Source organism: Palaemon carinicauda, chromosome 1 (genome assembly GCF_036898095.1).
Source record: "Palaemon carinicauda isolate YSFRI2023 chromosome 1, ASM3689809v2, whole genome shotgun sequence".
NCBI lineage: Eukaryota > Metazoa > Arthropoda > Malacostraca > Decapoda > Palaemonidae > Palaemon > Palaemon carinicauda.
In genome coordinates this window covers 265,601,312-265,621,074 of record NC_090725.1, presented here as the reverse complement: position 1 = coordinate 265,621,074, position 19,763 = coordinate 265,601,312, and the positions used below count along the sequence as shown (strand labels likewise).

Below are 19,763 nucleotides of genomic sequence, written 5' to 3'. Positions count from 1 at the left end.
TCTTCAAGCTCTTCTTAGCTGTGGAGTAACTGGACAACTGATTAGTCTTAGTCATAACAGAAGTAATAGCCCTAAGCAGTTAGATCCTCAAGGATAATGGTGTCGATTTAAAAGATTGACCATCAGCACAGTCCTCCACTCAAACTGTGGTTATTCCTGTTTCATCACCAAATTTCTATGGAAAAACTGGTCCCTACTGAGACTTTTCAGTATGAGGATCTTACAATTGCAACTCTGGACATGTTAGCTGGTTGTGATTATCCAAATTCTTACTTTACTGTGACCTTGAAAGAAGAATTTCCAATGGTGAGCAGTGAAAAGAACAAAGCTATTGAAGTCAGGTGTCTCTATAGTTTTGTTACCTCCAGAAGTCTTACCTTCCCAGGGTGGCTGGTAGGCTTATCAAAGTCAGTAAGTAACAGGAACCTGGTTGGAGGCAAACACAAAACATCAACTTCCTGGAACATTTGCCACTCTGTAAAAGGCAACATTGTCAGGGCTGGGATTAACCGAATTATAGCGGTCAACAACAGGAACCAAGGATGAGAAAAGTCCATATCTCTGTAATCTAGCAGTGGAGACTCTTCTTATGGGCACAAGCCATGACAGTATATGAGTAAAGATTGTCCAAAAATTTAAGACAAGAAGGCAAAATTGGACAATATCTGAAGAGAGAAGTAAGCTCTTTCTTAATGGATAGTCTCTGAAGAGGAAAGTCAGCCCTGGCTTTGGAGAGGCAGCTAGTCCCATTAGTTTGGAAGTTCTTTTGCAATTGTGGTCAATGCTTCTGGTAGAAAATTTTGCGACAAATGTAAACAATAAACTTCAAGTATATTTCCTAAAACAACCAGATACAGTAGTACTGAAGATGGATGCCATGATTTATGGTACAAATAACCTTAAAGTTCCTGCCTTCCCTTCAATCAGTTTGATCAGGCTTCCCTGCCCTTTAGTTATGATCAGGCATATGTTAGCACAGAAAAAAAGGGCAGCAAAAGCACTAAGATAAAAATTATTGCTTCCACACCAAGATTGGTATCTGGACTTAACCACTTATGGGGATCATCCAAGTACCCTGACAACTTGCAAGATGCACCCAAAGCATAAAGCAACCACACTTCCACAAGTTCACAATGACCCATGTACCCAGCATGTTAAAGGAAGGAGCTTACAAACCAAGGCCTCACAGGTTGCTGCTATACCCCTTGCATAATTTTGCCTACACTCGATCATCAACCTCTACACATTGAAGTGGATTCTTCAGTTTATGTAGTGTCTATACAATGCTCATTGCAGTTACCATTGTCTGTACAAGCCAAGCTGCAATTGTACAGTAGCTGAAAAAGTAGGACATTGCTTTGATTTCAGTGTCTCTAATAGAAGAGGTCCTTACTATTAATAAAGTTTCTTCTACCCTATCACATGGGCAAATAACCACTAAACAGCTACAGTAGCGACCAATTCAAGTGTGTTTAAGCTGTAATAGGCTTAGTATTGTCAGATTTGAGAAAAGAGGAGAATGCGTATGGTATATGGAAGACTATTCAGTGTATGTGTAGGCAAGGAAGACTCGTAACTCGTAAGGAGTACGGTTGTAACTGGTGAAATCTACCTATGCCATCAGCCTGGAATAAATCGCTATTGAGGGGCAATTAAAGCTGGTTTACTGAAGAAAGTCTCTGAGGACCTAAAAAGACTTTGATAAAGAATTTCCCTGCACAACAATCTAGCCCTTCAATTGGCGCTTGTCTTAGCCATCCGAACTCTCATCTCTGTCTTTAAGAGCCTCTTTGGGAGTCATCTCTACACAACCTAATCATGAAAGGGCATTCCCTTTAGCTTTTGTGTTTGAAGTATGTCAGTGAATTATATTTTCTGTTAGGTAATCACACATATTGGAAATTGATTGTGGAATGGCCTTTTGGTTGCTCCTGAATTTTCTACGAACAACATGGCTGGTACTCAGTATTTTACCACCACTCAATTTGCTATTCCAGCCATGTAGATATCCTACTCTGCCAAGAGAGAGCTATCTCTCATTAGGAATAGTATATGGGTCTAGCAGGTCACCTTTTAAATAGAAGAGCAGGTTTCAGAAATGAAGTTAAGCAAGCTAGAGTGATTGACCATGAAATCAGGACCTCTCTACTCAAGAATGTTTTAATTTCCCAGTCATGAAGGAATCAAATTCAACATTTTCCCACTCTTACTGTAAAGATATTGTGTATATGATCATTGGAATAGTAAAGTTGCAGCAGAATATAATTCACCAACAGAGGACATAATATATTGCACTATTTTTCATTATTTCAACCATTATAGATTACCATGAACTTTAGTTTGACCCATTAAAAACAATTTCCAAAAAAAATCTAAGTCATCACAACCTTCTGGACAACTTTCAGATAAGAAATATAATTGGAAGCATGTGAATGGGTAACATTCATTTATGTTTGCTGTATAAAGCCCAATATCACTAATTTCCTTAACAGTCATTCATTTGGAAGAGAACTTTTCTTGTTCTCTAACTTTAATTTCTTTTTTTTTTTTTCAAACCATACCAATGAAAATTACAACTCTTCCCCCAGAAAAATAAAACTTAATTGTTTCACAATGCTACCAAAATTTAAAAATCTACTACTGAGGGGAGCATCACCTAAATGATCTGAGAGGGTTGCAGAAAGATTATAAAACTTATAAAAGGCATAAAACCAAACTGGGTTAATCATTGGTCCTTTTTTTGATGAGAGAATTAGTCTCAGAACTACTTAATTTTACATCTTGACTGCATGTTTGTTGATCATTCTACCTTTTTGACATATAACATGCACAATTTACAAAAAATCCTTTCTAGGGTTTCCATTGACAATTGTTCAGAGGATGCACTTTACATAATATTTAGTTTTGGGGTAAAATTTGTAAGATGGGCTAATCATACAGAGAAAGATTAAATATACACGAGGCATCAAATGCTGAACAAGTAAGTTGGTTGAATCTAGGTCTATATATTTCAAAATACTGTACACCATGATTTGTAAAGAAAATACATTACTGGCAACTTCTGTTTCAAATAAAGATATCATCTTCAAAAGAATTAGAAATGGCAGCTTCCATCACGTGTGAGCCCACAATTGCAAGTCACCTCTTATACGTCTGAACAATCTTAACTAGCAATTGAAAAATTCATCACAGCACTAAAACCCAAGCTAAAGAGAAGATGCCAAGTACTAGTAAAATATTCAAATAGCTAAAAAATAAAGAATCACCTGATATCAAAATAATTTCTAAGGTTTACTGCCTCCTCTCATCATTATTCACCAAACGCTGGACATAAGTTATACATATTGAGTAACTGTGCAACCTTTTTAATTTACTCTCATGGTGGTTAAGGTAATTACTCCAACCTCTAAAAACACCTAAGACACCCAGTTCCTTACATATTCATTCCTAAAATGCTATTCTTGCTCTAACACAACTGTGCAAAATATGGACTCTCCACTTGACCTATCACCTAACTTGTGATTTGGACTTTTTTGTCATGAAAATGGACACTTGAACAACATGAAACATTTGTTTTTCCTATCATATAAGCTACATACAAAGTGCCTACCTTCCATCCCTTCGTTCTTGACCTGTCACAGTTTTTTCATAAGACAATATCAATTGCTACCTCCCTTAAAACAATGGATTACTCGAGTGTAAAAAATACTTGATTATTCTTACCATGTTGACTTTCCGAACTGTCATGGGAAGAAGTTATCTTTCTACGTTTTGAAGAAGGGGGTGTACCTGGTTCACCATCCTCTTCACCTTCTAAACTAAGCGACTGCTCTCGGGAATCTGTTAAGGATGATCTTTGTCTTGCTACCTGAAATACAATACAGATCATAGTTTACACAACACATCCAATATGTTAAATGCTTCTTTAAACATCCAAGTCTTCAGACTTGCAAACTTTACATAAGAGAACAGATATGAAAAATCAACTACACAGAAAAATTTACATTTAGTTACCAAATTCAAGGAGGTAACTCCAATGCTGGTGGAAAAACAGAAACAAAATACGATGATTTATCACTAATAAAATAAATGCACCTTCCCAGAATATCTCTTACCATGTAAGCCTACTTTTTATAGCTTTCATGCAATTAACTGGAGCTTCTAGATGAGAAAACACTCTAACAATTAAAAGAGGTCTCCCAATAAAATTAAAAGTGAATGTCAAATACAAGTCTATTGAATCTTTTGAAGTTTACATTACTACATACATACATATACCAAGGCACTTCCCCCAATTTTGGGGGGTAGCCGGCATCAAATAAATGATAACAAAAAAACCGGACCTCTCCTCTCTACGTTCCTCCCAGCCTGACAAGGGATTCAACCGAGTTCGGCTGGTACTGCTAGGGTGCCACAGCTGAACTCGGTTGAGTCCCTTGTCAGGCTGGGAGGAACGTTACTAGTAGGTAAAAAAAAAAAAAAAATAATAATAATAATAACAATAATAATAATAGACATAACCAATATGAGATGCATGAATTAGAAACCACTATAGCTCACCCCTAAGGTAAAATCAATTATGAATTCAGAAATTAATCAACTAACCTGTGGCCCATGGGCGGACGTTGGGAAGCGCGTACTTGGACATGGAATTTCGTCATAGTTACGAGGATTCTCCGCTAAACCTTTAATTCTAAGTGATTCTGCAGTCTATGGATAAAGCAAGGAAACAATGAGATACAAGGACATTCATTCTTTTTTAAATACTGTACTGCATATCAAAGTTTATTCATAATCTTTTTAGAATTTCAATAGTAATTATCTAATGGTATGTACATTTTTTCAATAAACAAATCAAACAATATACATGAGGAGTTCCAGTAACCAAGTCTACTTTTCAGGATTGGTATGTAGATTTAAATATGTATTAGGTTCAATTTTGAATCTTTGGGAAACTTTCTCTAATAAATTTAATGGTTAAATGCATAACCTACAAGCACACTCTTTAAAGGTAGGCTTTGGGAGCTAAGTTGATTGTCTCTTTTGCCTTTATTTAGAGATAAATTGTTTCAAGACCAAGACTTACAATTTTCTTTTTTCATTTCCCCTAATTTGTAATAGTTGTAAGTACGTATTTCATATGAAATTAGTAGTCCTTGATCAGTAAAAGACATTCAGTATATTTTGAACAAACTATGAACATTGCAGGTAGTGACCCTTATTGACTATGTGAGATTAGGTCAATTCATCCACTGTCCAAAAGGCAGCGACATTTCTTGTTGAAGGTTTAGCCTCAGGAACCCACCAACACTGGATCCAAATTTTATATAAACCTTGTAGATTATGTTTTGAGATAATATTATGCAGATAGTTTTTTTTGGAAAGAATTTTAGGCAGTCCAATAACGTACCTGATTGGTGGTAGATGGACATTATCTTGAGAAATCCTGACTTTTTTTTATTGAGATTATTACCCTCTAGGTTCTATTGTGGCTGCTGCAGTGGCCATCTAAATATTTTGAACAAATTGAAATTACAGATTTCTTTTCTGATACTCCCAATATCATTGGAAAAAATAGCTTTTGAGATAATTCACACAAAATTCCAGATTTATTTGCGACAACTTTCCCAGACTCTTAACCGCAGATGGTCCAGTTCTGCAGATCATTTTCCTGGTGTCCAGAAAGGTCAATTAAAAGACATTGCGGTTCACAGAAAGCCTTCAAGACTCTGGTAAAAAGAGGGCAATGTGTAAAAGTCTTGATTTTTATAAGTAGACAAAATGGAACTAAGGGAATTAGAACTACATGACAAAACACCCCTATTATTGTTTTGTCAAAAGCATCTTAAATTCCAACAGGGTAGTGATGAGCGCCAACGTTGTTTTAACTTCCATTAATAATCTGCTGTAAATATGGTGTTTTCCAAGTTGGATGAAGTTGTAAACACGCTGAGAATCCCCAGTGAAGGGACCAGCATGAATATGTATGGGTAACCCTACCTTTTCCAAACTTCTAGGTATAAAGACCAATAAAATGCTCAACCACTTGAGAGTACAAGAATTTATCTACTCAGATTTCACAGTGCATGGACTTGTTTGGGCAGCCTTGTGAAGAAATACTTTATCAATTATACTACCTCTTTATATATAATTTGACTGAAACAGTGGAACAATTGCACCTCCAAGAATTTTCACCATTGAGTCAAATACCTATTCATTACCTTTATCACAAAACCAATCGGCTGATACACCACTTTAAATAAGCATCACTTTCTCTATCTGGAACTGGGAGGATGACCTCGTACTCTTTTTATTTCATAATTATGTGGTCTATTGATGACACACGTCTGGAGACACCTTTAAGGTCTGCCTGCCCCCATTGGTTTGTGGACTTACTTTGTATGTACTGTATCAAAGGATACCTCATATCCAAAATTAATTACCTGGACCTAACCTATTTTAGGTATCTGGCTACTAAAGGCAATAGGTTAAAATCATCTATCTTTTTTAATAATACATATGCCAAAATTATTAAAAATCATCATGATCTCTGTTGAAATAATTTGTAAGTTCCTTGTTGATGAGTAACAACACAGTAAACATATCTAAATTCGGAATTAGTATGGCAATAATCTGTCTAGTATGGTAAAAGGCTCACGTCCTAAACGTAAAAATGAAATACTAGTCTTAGCCTGCATTTAGGGTAATTTTATAACTTGGCCACAATTAGTTATGTACCTAGTAGTTTATTCGGCTTTAATAAATGTTACATGTTAAAGACCAATTTAAAATCTTTTAAAAATCTACCTTAAAAATGTTATTACATTGTTTTCCAAATGCCTACCCACTACATACAGAAACTGATGTGCATGAGAGAGAGGTTTGTTCAAACAAGTGAGGTACTAAACCCTACATTTACCTTATAAGAGAAACGAATGAAATGGATTAACCGTCAAACATTCAAACAAGATACAATAAAACGGATTTAGTAAATCTTTAAACAAAGAAAGAACCATTAGTCCGAGGGATCATATGAGTTGTCAAACTAACCATAAAACTCTAATATATGTAGGGAGAGCTTACTTTATAAGAGGAGGAATAAAATATCCAGCTTAATATTTTGGCAAAAAGAGATAAGCAACGGTTTAGTGATACTTTAACGAAAGGAGAGAAATAAGGACCCAAGCTACCCACCATTCAGGCTTCAGTCTTACAAATTCTGAACTGTCTAAAAGAGTAACTAGAAATGCACGTGTGATATTTATGTTACGGAAAAGCACATGTAAATAAAGAATTTGAGGCCTGCAAGATGATCTTGGAACTGAGATAAATTGTCAGCACCAGAACCATTACTGAATTATGTAGATGACCACTTTATTAACCATTTGAGCATTTAGGTTAGCGGAGTAACTGGATAGTTAGCCCCGAAATATTACTCTGAATCTAGAAATATGTTGACTTCTGAGCTACTCAAAATGAATTTAATGTCAAATTTCCAATATAAAAAAAATAGATAACAGTAGTTAGGTTGTAGCAAAGACAAAATATGGAGAGAAAGTAGGAAGCAAAGACAAAATATGGAGAGAAAGTAGGAAGCAAAGACAAAATATGGAGAGAAAGTAGGAAGCAAAGACAAAATATGGAGAGAAAGTAGGAAGCAAAGACAAAATATGGAGAGAAAGTAGGAAGCAAAGACAAAATATGGAGAGAAAGTAGGAAGCAAAGACAAAATATGAAGAGAAAGTAGGAAGCAAAGACAAAATATGGAGAGGTAGTACTGTACTATTAACATTTCCTCTTAAACAAGCCTAGCCTTCTCTGTTTAAAGAAAGCATTCTGAAACACTGGAATTAACTGCCAAGCTAAGTATTTCAATAATACTTCCTATACTGTATTCTTACCAACAAAGAGCCATGAGAGAATGAGCTTGCAAACTATGCATTCATTTTCATTTATCACTGTAAAGATGGATTTAAAACAGCATATTCTATAACAAGGTTAGGTAACTGATTAAACTTATATTAGTCACAATGTCTTAAGGCTTAGAAACTAAACTAAAATTTACAACTGAACAGTTTAATAAATCTTTAAACCAAGTACCCATTCTTATTGAAAGAGATAACCATTTAAAAACTCACATTCACCATAAAATTGAAGAATTGAGAGGTATATGCTGTACTGTTTAAAAAAAGCTGTTTCTGAATACCTTGATGATAAAGCCACATCAGAATCTACCTTAAAAAAGTAATACACAAGTTTATCTTAAGATTCCCTCCACTCTACAAATGGCATGTTAGTATTGTGCATATTGTGTCTCATGGCCAGAAGGATTAGCATATGTAATGCCACCTGCCTTAGGATAAAGATGCCTACGTAAAGGCACCTTCCATGGGATAGAGATGCCGAAGTAACGACACCTCACCAAGGATATCAATGGACGTAATTTATAATTATTTATAAACTATACTTCTTAACTAAATCAAAGAATCCAATATAATAATAGTCTTTTTTACAGCCAGAGTTGTAAGGGTAATAACTACATGAGTGTTTGAAATTATCACACTAAAGTAAACCAGTGATGAACTAGTGGCCAAGCTTGTAGGCAGATACATCACCAATAACAAAATTTATGAGCATCTACAATATTAAATGTCATTTCCTAAATGAAAACTATGTTGTCTAAGAGCTGTTACTTTAGCGAGAAGAGGCATATAAGGATCAAGTTACCAAACTTAGTTTTATGCCTCACAAGTTACACATCGTATAGAGCAATAGGTATGCAGAAACATAAAGGTTATGCTGCAAAAGGAATAAAATAATACCAGAATTAAAGACTCATATGAGAGAAACCCAACTCTATAACATGCAGCGACAGAAGGACCGACTATGTTAGTTAGGTTATTGTAAGCAACAGGGCAAGCCGGTCAGACTTACCACCCACAAGAGAATGCTTGCTGTCATTTGAGCATATCAAAGGAAGTTAAAACTCAAAGACAGGTTCATCACTAACTTGGCTGGTAAGAGAGTACAGTATTGGCATGTAATATCATTATGAAGTCCACTAAAACTATTTTCTCTTCGATTCCTCTTTAACTGAAAATTAGTCCTCAGCCGTTAAGAGCAAAGGATGGCAGTTGTTCTGTTCACAATGTAGAAGCTTTATTGCAGCAAGGAATATACTCTACAGATCCATAAACACTGACATATATTTCCTGTGAGGAACAGTGAGATATCTTAATCCTCACAAAGGTAATTGAAAATCCAGTATATTCCCTGTACCGAAATGTTAACCAATCAAGCAGGTAAGCTAACTTGAAATGCAATAAACACTTATCCCAATATGGAAGGGGGACGTTTTGACATACCAACTAATACAGAGAAACTGAAGAATGGGAAGCTCTTAGTATGCCAGTTACCATTAACCCCTAGATTGTCTCATTACTTTACTGTGGGGAAGTATCTCTTAACCCCTTCATTAAGCACAGGATCTGCCGTCAAGCTATATACAAGATTTGTCACCATCAGATATACATACTTACTTTACTCTATAATAGCCTACATTTCCATGTTCATTTGTTTTATTACTGATTACAGAATAAATTTTTCAAAAGTTTGCTTTATTTTCTATTGTATTTCACTCTAAACTACCAAAATATTTTTTTCCATTCATTGTGACATGACTATAGAATAATTTTTCAGAAATCTGTTTATTAATTGCTCCAAACAATGGCAAAGCACTGTGATTTTATGATTTTATTGAGTAATGCCTCAGGTAGGGAATGTTGCCATTAGCTGGAGAGTGGTGTGACTCTATATGGCAACATAAAAACAAGACTAAAATAGCTCTTACATAATCAGAAATAAAGGCTCGAATCCCCAAAGACTACATTAGTTGGCTAAAGAAAGGAGAAAGGGCTAATATCAGGGAGAGGGGGAGATTCTTTGTGAAATTTCCCTCGTGTGAACTGTAAGATATACAACCATGTGCTATACTCTTTTGTAGGATATACGAGTTATACAAGTAATTTTAACCTCCATCTGGTTTAAATTTGTCAATGACGTATCCGGATGTAATAGTCTGTATCACCAGGCATGTTTTGACTTTGAATGTCATCGTAGCAAAGGAGTTAAAAAGAAAGAAAATGGGATTGTTTTTGTATACATAAATTTAGGGGGTAATCATGAATAAAATGAGCTTCTGAGGAAGTAGCAATATGAACATCAGGGGAGGTTCCTAGAAATACTACTAAAATAAAAAAACACCATATACACTACTGAGATGAGAAATATTCTTACCTTGAGCACATCCTGAAGTCTGTCTTGGGAAACATTTACTTCGCCCCGATATATAAAATCAATGACCGTTTTAAGATCATCAATTCTAATATCTTTTAAGATGACTATCGGATGTTGACACGGGTTCTTCCCAAACAGATCCTGAAACGGGATATAATTGAGCTATAAAAATTCAATCTTTACAAAAACAAAATTCTGTTGATTAATTGCTCAAATCACAGGAATTCCATTATGAAAGCTACAGTATTCTTATAGCATAAAAAAGAATCCTAAAAAAAGTTATCATTAGAATAATCACACAAGACCCCTAAAACTCTACTGTCTACTAACCTCCAACTAAATATATCTTACTATAAACATTAAAAGTAACAATATATATTACACATGTAATGGTTTCAGATTAACATATCACCTCTTATTCTATATACAGTAATACAGTAAAGTAATACCACGCTTTACGTCAATTCCAACTTTTTGTTGCTGATCCTTATGTACTGTATCTAATACAAAAATAAAATCCTGATTAAGTAATTTTTTGTGACCTTCTTGTTACATTGTAAAATAATGATTATGTGCTGCAATGTCCAGTACTGTATGTTACATGGAAGCTTATTAATATAAATATCTGGTTTTTATATACAGTAATGATACCATGATACCAGGTTATAAGTACTTTTTTGTGTTTAGTATGTGTATAGGGATCATATAAGCCACTTTATAAAAGTGACAACCCAACCTAATGGCAAAAATAGCATTACATCAGGTCTCTTAGAACCAGTTAATGGCATAAGGCAGGGTATTACTGTAATGTATACTACTTATCGTCTCCAGATATCAATGAAAAAATAAAATAAAACCATGAAAGGAAGTGAACTTACCTTAAAATAAACACTACATGCTGACAATACTAATTTATGGGCTTGGATGTAGTGACCGTCGGTTGCTAACGTTACATCTACTAGAGCTTCTGAAGTGAGCAGTTCGGAAAAAACAGTCACCAAGTTAGGCCGGTGATTGTTCCAACGCAGGCAGTATTCTGACATCTTGTACTGTACTCTTTTATACTACATAACTATCTGAAAACACAATTAGAAAAGTTAGATATAAATATGAATTTAAATTTGAAGTAAAACGTCTTTACTGTATAACATTATCACTTGCATAAGACATTTTGGGTCCATAGGAAATTTCCCAGCACAATAACATCCACAGCCTATCAGAATATACTATGAAACCATTTCATTAGATACTGAATAATCTATTTTTATATCCTTAAAAAATAAGGAAAACTTGTTACAGGTGTAAAATCTGATGCAGTAGGGATGCTAATGAAGTGTTTTTTGTGTATTCAACTGATACTGTTATAAATATAAAACCCAGAACCTTAACCACCTTGTTTTCTTGCACAAAGCAGTCAAGTATATTATTAGGTTCCTAACAATGGAAAACATGAATACAGAACAAATAGCTATTATTACTGTATAGGAAGAGAGAAACTACACTTCAACAAATCATACTAATGTACTTGGGAAAAAAAGGCATTAGAATATACAACTACAATCTACTTTCTAAAAATGGTAAAGATGTAAAACATTTCACAATACTGTAGCATTCACTACATTAATATAAAAATTGGCCATTTGAATTTACTTATGCACCAAAAACCAACTTCACTGGGACATACATTATTCTATAGAGTTGATTATAACTTAAAGAAGCTCCACCTAATATTGGTACACAAAATACATGCCTAATACTAGTGTACATTAACAAAACATGTCAAGTCAAAAGACTAAAGTGAACAGTCTAAGGACAAAACAGCAGCATTGAAAAAATTGAATTATGCAACAAAAATATTGAGAACATAATATAAGTAACCACAATATCTTTTTCTAATTAAACATTTTAATTGAAAACAGAAAACTATTGAATAAAGAAGAACGTACAGAAATACACAGCGCAGATGATTTCCAACCCTTCACATCAAATATCTCTCCACTATCTTATCATTCACCAAACAGTATTTATTGGAAAATTTGCCCAACCCCACAAGAGTGACACACGATTTACTGATAAAATGTACCAATCAATACAAAGCTTTGACCCATCTAATCTAATTTCAGTATCCCATGACTGCACCCTCATATCACCCTGAACCAAAGCTGTATAGGAATTCAAGACTTGAAAAAGAAAAGGAGTTCACTCCAAAATCAAGACAGTTGTGTACATTCAGTCCTAAAAGATAAATGCCCTGGTGTAGATCCACACACAGAAGACCTGTGAAATGGTATTGCATCACTTCCTCAGTGATCCAATAACTCTTCCATAAGCTGAACAGTGGTATCAACAATACACAAACATGATTTAAACTACAAATGAGCGTCTTATTTTTACAAATCTTTCAATGATTACCATGTCTGGTAAACAAGATTTATTTTTTCTTATCTAATACTTTGTATGTCAAACAGGATCAAGCAGTGAAGGGAAGAAATTGTTCAAGGCTTTATTAAATACCAAAAACCCACCTTGTGTGAACAAAATTAACTGGTATATTTCACATTGACAAAAGGACAAACAGTATAGTACATAAAACCTTACAGGTTATACTGTACATTAAAGCTACTCAAACATCACTAAGTGTAGAAACTTGCAAAAATTCCCATCTACTGTACATGTATTCATTTGCTAATAAACATGGTAAATGGTGCTTTAGTGAAAGACCAAAAGTCTTGATGTATATACTGTACTACTTTGATAAGACACTAAAGCTGTTAACATGATCGAGGTCTGCAAAAACAAACAAATAAACATTTATCAAATCAAATACCAATGCTACATAAGCAGTGCCATGCCTACATAGTACCTATACTGCACAGTCAAGGGTAATTTAGTATTACAGTGCAACAATTTTTCTAAAACATTCAATTATAAATTACTGACAAAAACATAAATGAAGCAATAGTCTACTCATGCACAGCATCCAAACATTCTAGTTTGTGGTTCCTTTCATATAGTGTCAAACATATTCAGAAAGATTTATTACCAATTAAAAAAATGAAGATTTACACAACTAAATCACAAAACATGTGTGGTAACTTATACAAAAGTATAATTTCATCTTTATTGATCTAATTACAATTATTACTGATTGTATTTCATGAAATACACACACATAAGTGTTAATACTGAAACACGGAAAGATGAAGCAACAAATTCTTTGGCAAAAAGCACATAAAGCATACTGATCATCAGCAAACCTTAATTAAAGAATCTGACAAATAATAATTAAAGAGATAAAAGGTTAGCCCAACACTTAAGTTTAGATAGATGTGGTGGAATAACTAAGGAAACCACGGCAGAAAAGTTATTCAATGAGGACAAGTCAACTGGATAAAAATCATTATGGCTTCAAATTCTTAAAACATGGCTTTGCATACCTAATTCTAAAGAACCATCACCTAATAGGGAAATGAAACTGAAATCTAAAATTTATAATTATAGGCTCTGTGACTCAAGAAAAAATTAAAGATAAAATAGAAATAATCTGCTCTGTATACTGTGTAAAAAGATGTTTACATATTGTAAATAAAGACCATCCTTTCATTAAATTAGCCATGATGCTTATTCCAAAACTCTCTTCCAACTCCTACCATGGGTCATTCATAATTAGGTGGTAAAACATGTACAGTAATGAGGGGTAAATACAGTTGTACAGTACTGTATTGCATTTCACTAGATTTACTCAACAAGCGCAACCCAGTTTTTCTCTTAATCCTTGTCTTAGATTCCTCTTGCCATAAACAATTCTTTCAACACTAAAGATTCCTTACACACATTAATGATAGAAACAAATGGCGGATAATGGCAAAAATCAGACTAACTGAGCTGCTTACTATATAGATTGCATATTGAACGACTAACTAAATATTGAGAAATTAATGCAAGGGAATATGACTTCTCACTTTAATTATTAACTTGGGACATGGATACTGAAGTTATATTGCTCTTAAAGAATGAGGAGAATAAAATCTACCATAACACTGTGGGTCCCAAACATAGAAAAAACAGAGGACTATATTAGGGCCTATTCATTATAGCAAGCTACCTGAAATGAGAGCACTAGGCTCTTAGAATACTAAGACAAACCTAAGGTTAACCAGTATGACTAGTAAAATCCAATTATTGAATTAAGAAAAGAAAAGCAATCACTAATATTTATGTACTGTACTACATTTCAATCAAATTGTGGGTCCTTCTCCCCTGACTTACTCAATCTGCAATTTGAATGAACTTACTTGAAACAAAATGCACATTAGTATAACAGCATGTTGAAACATGAATATAAAATAGTTTGATCCCCCCTTAGAAATAAAAATATAACCACGAAAACTGAAACCAGAAAAAAAAATCATATTTCAAGTTGTAAACCTATGAACACCCATAGCAATGGCAACCCTGATTAGATCAACAGTTTATGCAATTACTGTTCCATGGAAGAAAACTAGTAACTACACCTGCATTGTTGCAAAATAAATATATTGTAACACCCAAATAGCTGAATTATAAATTCTTCAGAGACATACGCTATAAATGTTAACCCAATTTGTATTCAGTGGAAAAGTACCCCTTATATTTACCAATCTTAGCTGCTTGCATCTACAGCCTACAACAGATAATTAATGTGAGCAATGAAATAGTGCAGTGAACCATTAATGTACAGTATATGCAATCCTCCAATGTAAAAGAAATTACAGCTCAGATAAAAAAAAGTCCACCTCATAGTTTCATCCTCCCCGACTTTCTAATAGGTAACCCATACTGCCAGAATAAATCATGTGGGAAATATTTAGTTGAAAACAAAACTGTCAAGACAAAGATTACATTTCCCTTTTTTTGTTTCATCTTTTATGACCTCAAGCTGAGCTACATTGACATTGTATTCTTTTGCACAAAAGAAAACTGCTATTTAATCCTTAAATAAAGAGCACAGCGGCAAAAACATAAAATGGTTTAAAACTTATTTCTTTTAAGTTTTTATAGTTTATATATGAAAGATCTATTTAATGTTGTAACTCTTCTTAAGGTATTTCATTTTGGTTGTTCATTACTTCTCTTGTGTATTTATTTCCTTATGTACTTTCCTCACTGGGTTATTTCGCCCTGTTGGACCCCTCGGGGTTATAGCATCCTGCTTTTCCAACTAGAGTTGTAGCTTTTATGGTAATAATAGTAATAATAATTGTTCCTTGAACATTAGAGAGCCATCCATTATTCAACTACTGGAACAATTACACAGCCCATAGACAGTAAGTCTTACAATGTCTTAATCTTTTATAACTAGTAATGGTTGTATTTCAACTAATTTTCCATATGATATCTACAGGACAAAAGGGCATAAAATACAGTAACGATTGACGTGATTCAAACAAGCAAGCAAACCCAATTTTCTTCCCTAGACAAAATACTGTGCTAAAATTTAATTATCAGATAAAGAATGAATCGACCGAATGTTACGATATGAAAGACCTAAACACAGGGATCTAATGCACAATTACTCAGGACAACTGCAGTACAGTAAATATGCATCCTATAAACAAACAACTAGAATTTGTTTCTGGTAATAAACATTCCACACAACTTCCCATCAGTATAAATCAAACCTGATTGGTATTTCAAAAAATCAACAACTCTTTAACTGAGAGTATATGGAAAATGTTTTCCTTACTTTCTGAGGTAATAAGTCTTTGGAAAAGAATTTACAAATTCCATGTCTTTTAAACAATAAACTGATCTACATTAGGGCATAGCTGGAGAAACTAATTACCACTGACAGACCAATAAGCAAGCTAGGCTTTGCTGGTGACGGATGTGGAAATAGTTAATTTTCCTACTGAAACGACCTATAGTCAATTCTTTTTAGTGAAGCAGATTTGCACCGACTCGCAGGGGTACCCTTTTAGCTCGGAAAAGTTTCCCGCTCACTGATTGGTTGGACAAGATAATTCTAACCAATCAGAGAGCACGAAACTTTTCCGAGCTAAAAGGGCACCGTTGAGAGTCAGTGCAAATGCGCCTCATTAAAAAAAATTGAGTATAGGGCAACAACACGTAAACCTCATTAGAGATGTAACAACCCTTACCTTGTCTAAAGTGGTGTTTTCCTATTGAAACTACCTAAAGACACCTAAACCTCAACAGAAATATAACAATCTTTACCTTGTCTAAGGTGGAGTACAAGCTAACCAGACCTGGCAAACAGGCAACAAACAAAATTACATTGAAATCTTTATTTTAATTATTGATAAGGAGTTCTAGCGATAATTGAAGTTCAAGTAGAACAGTGCCTAAATTATGCACTTGGTTATAGGGAATGAAAACAAAATGAAAGTCGAGTTTAACACAGGGTACTTAATTTACTGGAATATCATAGGCTTTATAAAATCCTACTCCAAAATTTAAATCTACTGTAGCCTAGTGGAACACAAGTAATGTACTGAATGTGTATTTAGAAATTTAGGCTTCCGTCAATGGACAAAACCCTTTGTTCATTTAACACATTGAAAAATAAATATTTCTCAATCAAGAAATATATTAGACATTTATAAAATAACTAATAATGAAACCCAATTTCAAATTTGGTTCAATTAATAAACTTGTGTAGTAATACTATGAAGCTTCAACTGATATGACAAGGTAAATTCAACTTTTTTTTTAGATAAACTAATTCATAAAAAAACTCAAATCTTTCATTCTGTAAATAATTTCTCTTGGTTGATAATCTTCCACAAACTAGCAATTTCTCTTGGTTGATAATCTTCCAAAAACTAGCACATTACTCTAAATCTTGTTTGTTGCTAATATATTGAAAAAAAAAAAAAACAATCACCTTATGCAAAACAATTACCCTAAATAGGTATTGGAAATAACTTTTGCTCTTTCAATACTACCTTAAGTATGGCTAATTTTTGACATCTAAATAATGAATAGGCCAATTAAATCACCCCCACCTTTGTTACCATATTAAAAATATCAAATACTCGAGCTGGGTTGGGATTTCAAATATGTCTTAATTCAAGGCTAATTAATATATAATATAATGTGCTCATGTGCAAAATTTTAACTCAATAAAGCATAAAATACCAAAGGTGAGTAATCTAACAAAGTAAAAATGTTATCAGATACATGAATGTTAAAATCCAAGGTAATAATTGAAAAAAAAAAAAGTGGTGCTAAAAAATTTTACAACAGTGAATTGGCCAATGGAATTGAATTAATCAGATTATGTTAATGTTTACTTTAAATGAAAATATGCCTAAGCCTCAAGTTGATTGAAGAATTACATTTGAGTGACAAAATATTTGCAAAAACTCTACTGGATATTTCGAAGTTATAATGGGGAATGCATTTAAGAGAACTACTACAGGAAATTCCAGTTCATGATTTCCACAGTCAGCCAATGTTTGCCAAGAATAAATATTAATGAATCGGCTACCCCGGGGATTTGCAACTCAAGATTTGAATAAGCCCGCTGTCAGATTACTGTAATGCAACACATCAGCCTACTTACCGAAATCTCGATTGAAATAAATAGCCTACGACGAGCAAAATGCTACTAAAAATACCTTCAGTGGAAGCTCTTTGGCACAGCGGGATGTGACTAAGAGCCTATCATCAAGGTAAAAGATTAATACTGTAATGACACAGGAGACAAAGAATCCGCTAATCTAATCCTACGATACAACCATTGACATTAGTATTCCATAAATCAATTGCTGCTAATGATTTGGTTTGCTTGCTTGCTCGAGTCTTGCAGTTCAGCATTATTATTAGGGAAGGGATAATTCTGATCGTATGAAAGCACTTTCACACCAACTTAAACGAAAGCACTAGGAAAGGGGCGGGGGTCAGAGGATGTGCCCACCCAAAGCACATCTCTTCACGAAACACCACTTATTGAAATTCCATGGAGAGCGAGTTTTACCCCCAACGAGTCAAGGCCACACACTACTGACGACTGAGCCACCTCGCATGCAACTGCAACTGCAACAGCAGCAGCAACGAGCAAGCAATCTCTTCGCAGCTCGCCAGCAGAAGTCACGATTCCAATGGCGGATAACAACAAACCTGTGTTAACACCTGGTGAAATGGAAGTAGGAGTGACACAGATGAGTCTGTGGATGTTTGTGTGTGTGTGAGTGGTTGGAATGAGTCATTCACCGTCTAGGTTTATGCTCCATTGCCCATCGCCACCACAACCACCAACATTACCACTACACCAACAATCATCATCATCATCGTCATCTCCTCCTCCCAGCGATAGTACCACCACCTACACCCAAATCTCACTCCGTCACACAATTCCGCTTCAATAAGTCCTTCCTGTTACTTTTCACAATGGATTTCATATCACAGGCATTGAAAATGACGCGTTGTGCGCCTGTAACACATTCTCAATTATCATACCTGTGTACAAAGTGTAGTAATCCATAGAAATAAACGTCTTACAAACAAAACATCATCGGTCACAGGCAAGGCGTTCATACCAGTGTTGCCAGATGATCCGATCCCAGCATCCGTGAGAAGTGCGTAGCGCTGCCACCCATTTAGAAAACAGCGCCAAACTTCAGGTTTGCTATAATGATGCTCACTTTATGTAGACAACTCACTTTTTTCAGACTACATCTGGAGTAAAATAATGGCTATAATCATGCAAAACATAACAATTTTATAAATGCACATTGTTTGATTTTAGACCTTATATGAAACCATACACACACACGCACACACATCCATATATATATATATATATATATATATATATATATATATATATATATATATATATATATATATACATACATACATACATACATACATATATATATATATATATATATATATATATATATATATATATATATATATCTTATAACTTTTGAAGCTACAACCCTAGTTGGAAAAGCAGGATGTTATAAGCCCAAGGACTCGAACGGGGTAAATTGCCCAGTGAGGAAAGGAAATAAGGAAAAACTACAAGAGAAGGTTAAGAACATTAACAACATTAAAATAAATCTTTTATATATAAACTATAAAAACTTTAAAATAACAAGAGGAAAAAAACTTCAAAATAACAAGAGGAAGAGTAACAAGATAGAATAGTGTGCCCCACTGAACCCTCAAGCAAGACATCTCTAACCCAAGACAGTGGAAGGCCACGGTAAAGAAGCTATGGCACTACCAAAGACTAGAGAACAATGGTTTGATTTAGGGATGTCCTCGTCTCAGAAGAGCTGCTTACCATAGCTAAAGAGTCTCTTCTACCCTTACCAAGAGAAAAGTAGCTACTGAACAATTACATTTCAATAGTTAACCCTTTGAGTGAAGAATTGTTTGGTAATTTCAGTGTGGTCAAGTGTATGAGGAAAGAGGAGAATGTGTAAAGAATAGGCCAGACTATTCTGTGTATG

At 34.4% G+C, this 19,763-nt stretch overlaps 1 protein-coding gene across 4 annotated transcripts in view; it reads right to left on the bottom strand.

Annotated features, from left to right (window-relative positions):
• LOC137655994 (protein jim lovell-like) overlaps window positions 1–18,909 on the bottom strand; it is an 84,672-nt gene extending 65,763 nt beyond the window's left edge. For 2 of the 4 annotated variants that reach the window (XM_068390190.1, XM_068390199.1), the window contains exons 1-5: window positions 18,278–18,417; window positions 11,175–11,372; window positions 10,297–10,437; window positions 4,606–4,710; window positions 3,724–3,868 (exon numbers count right to left, since the gene is read on the bottom strand). In XM_068390190.1, coding sequence (XP_068246291.1) covers window positions 3,724–3,868; window positions 4,606–4,710; window positions 10,297–10,437; window positions 11,175–11,339 — 556 coding nt within the window. In that variant the 5' untranslated portion in view covers window positions 11,340–11,372; window positions 18,278–18,417. The other 2 variants (XM_068390193.1, XM_068390196.1) reach the window with 2 other exon arrangements.
• Window positions 18,910–19,763: the final 854 nt, after the last annotated feature.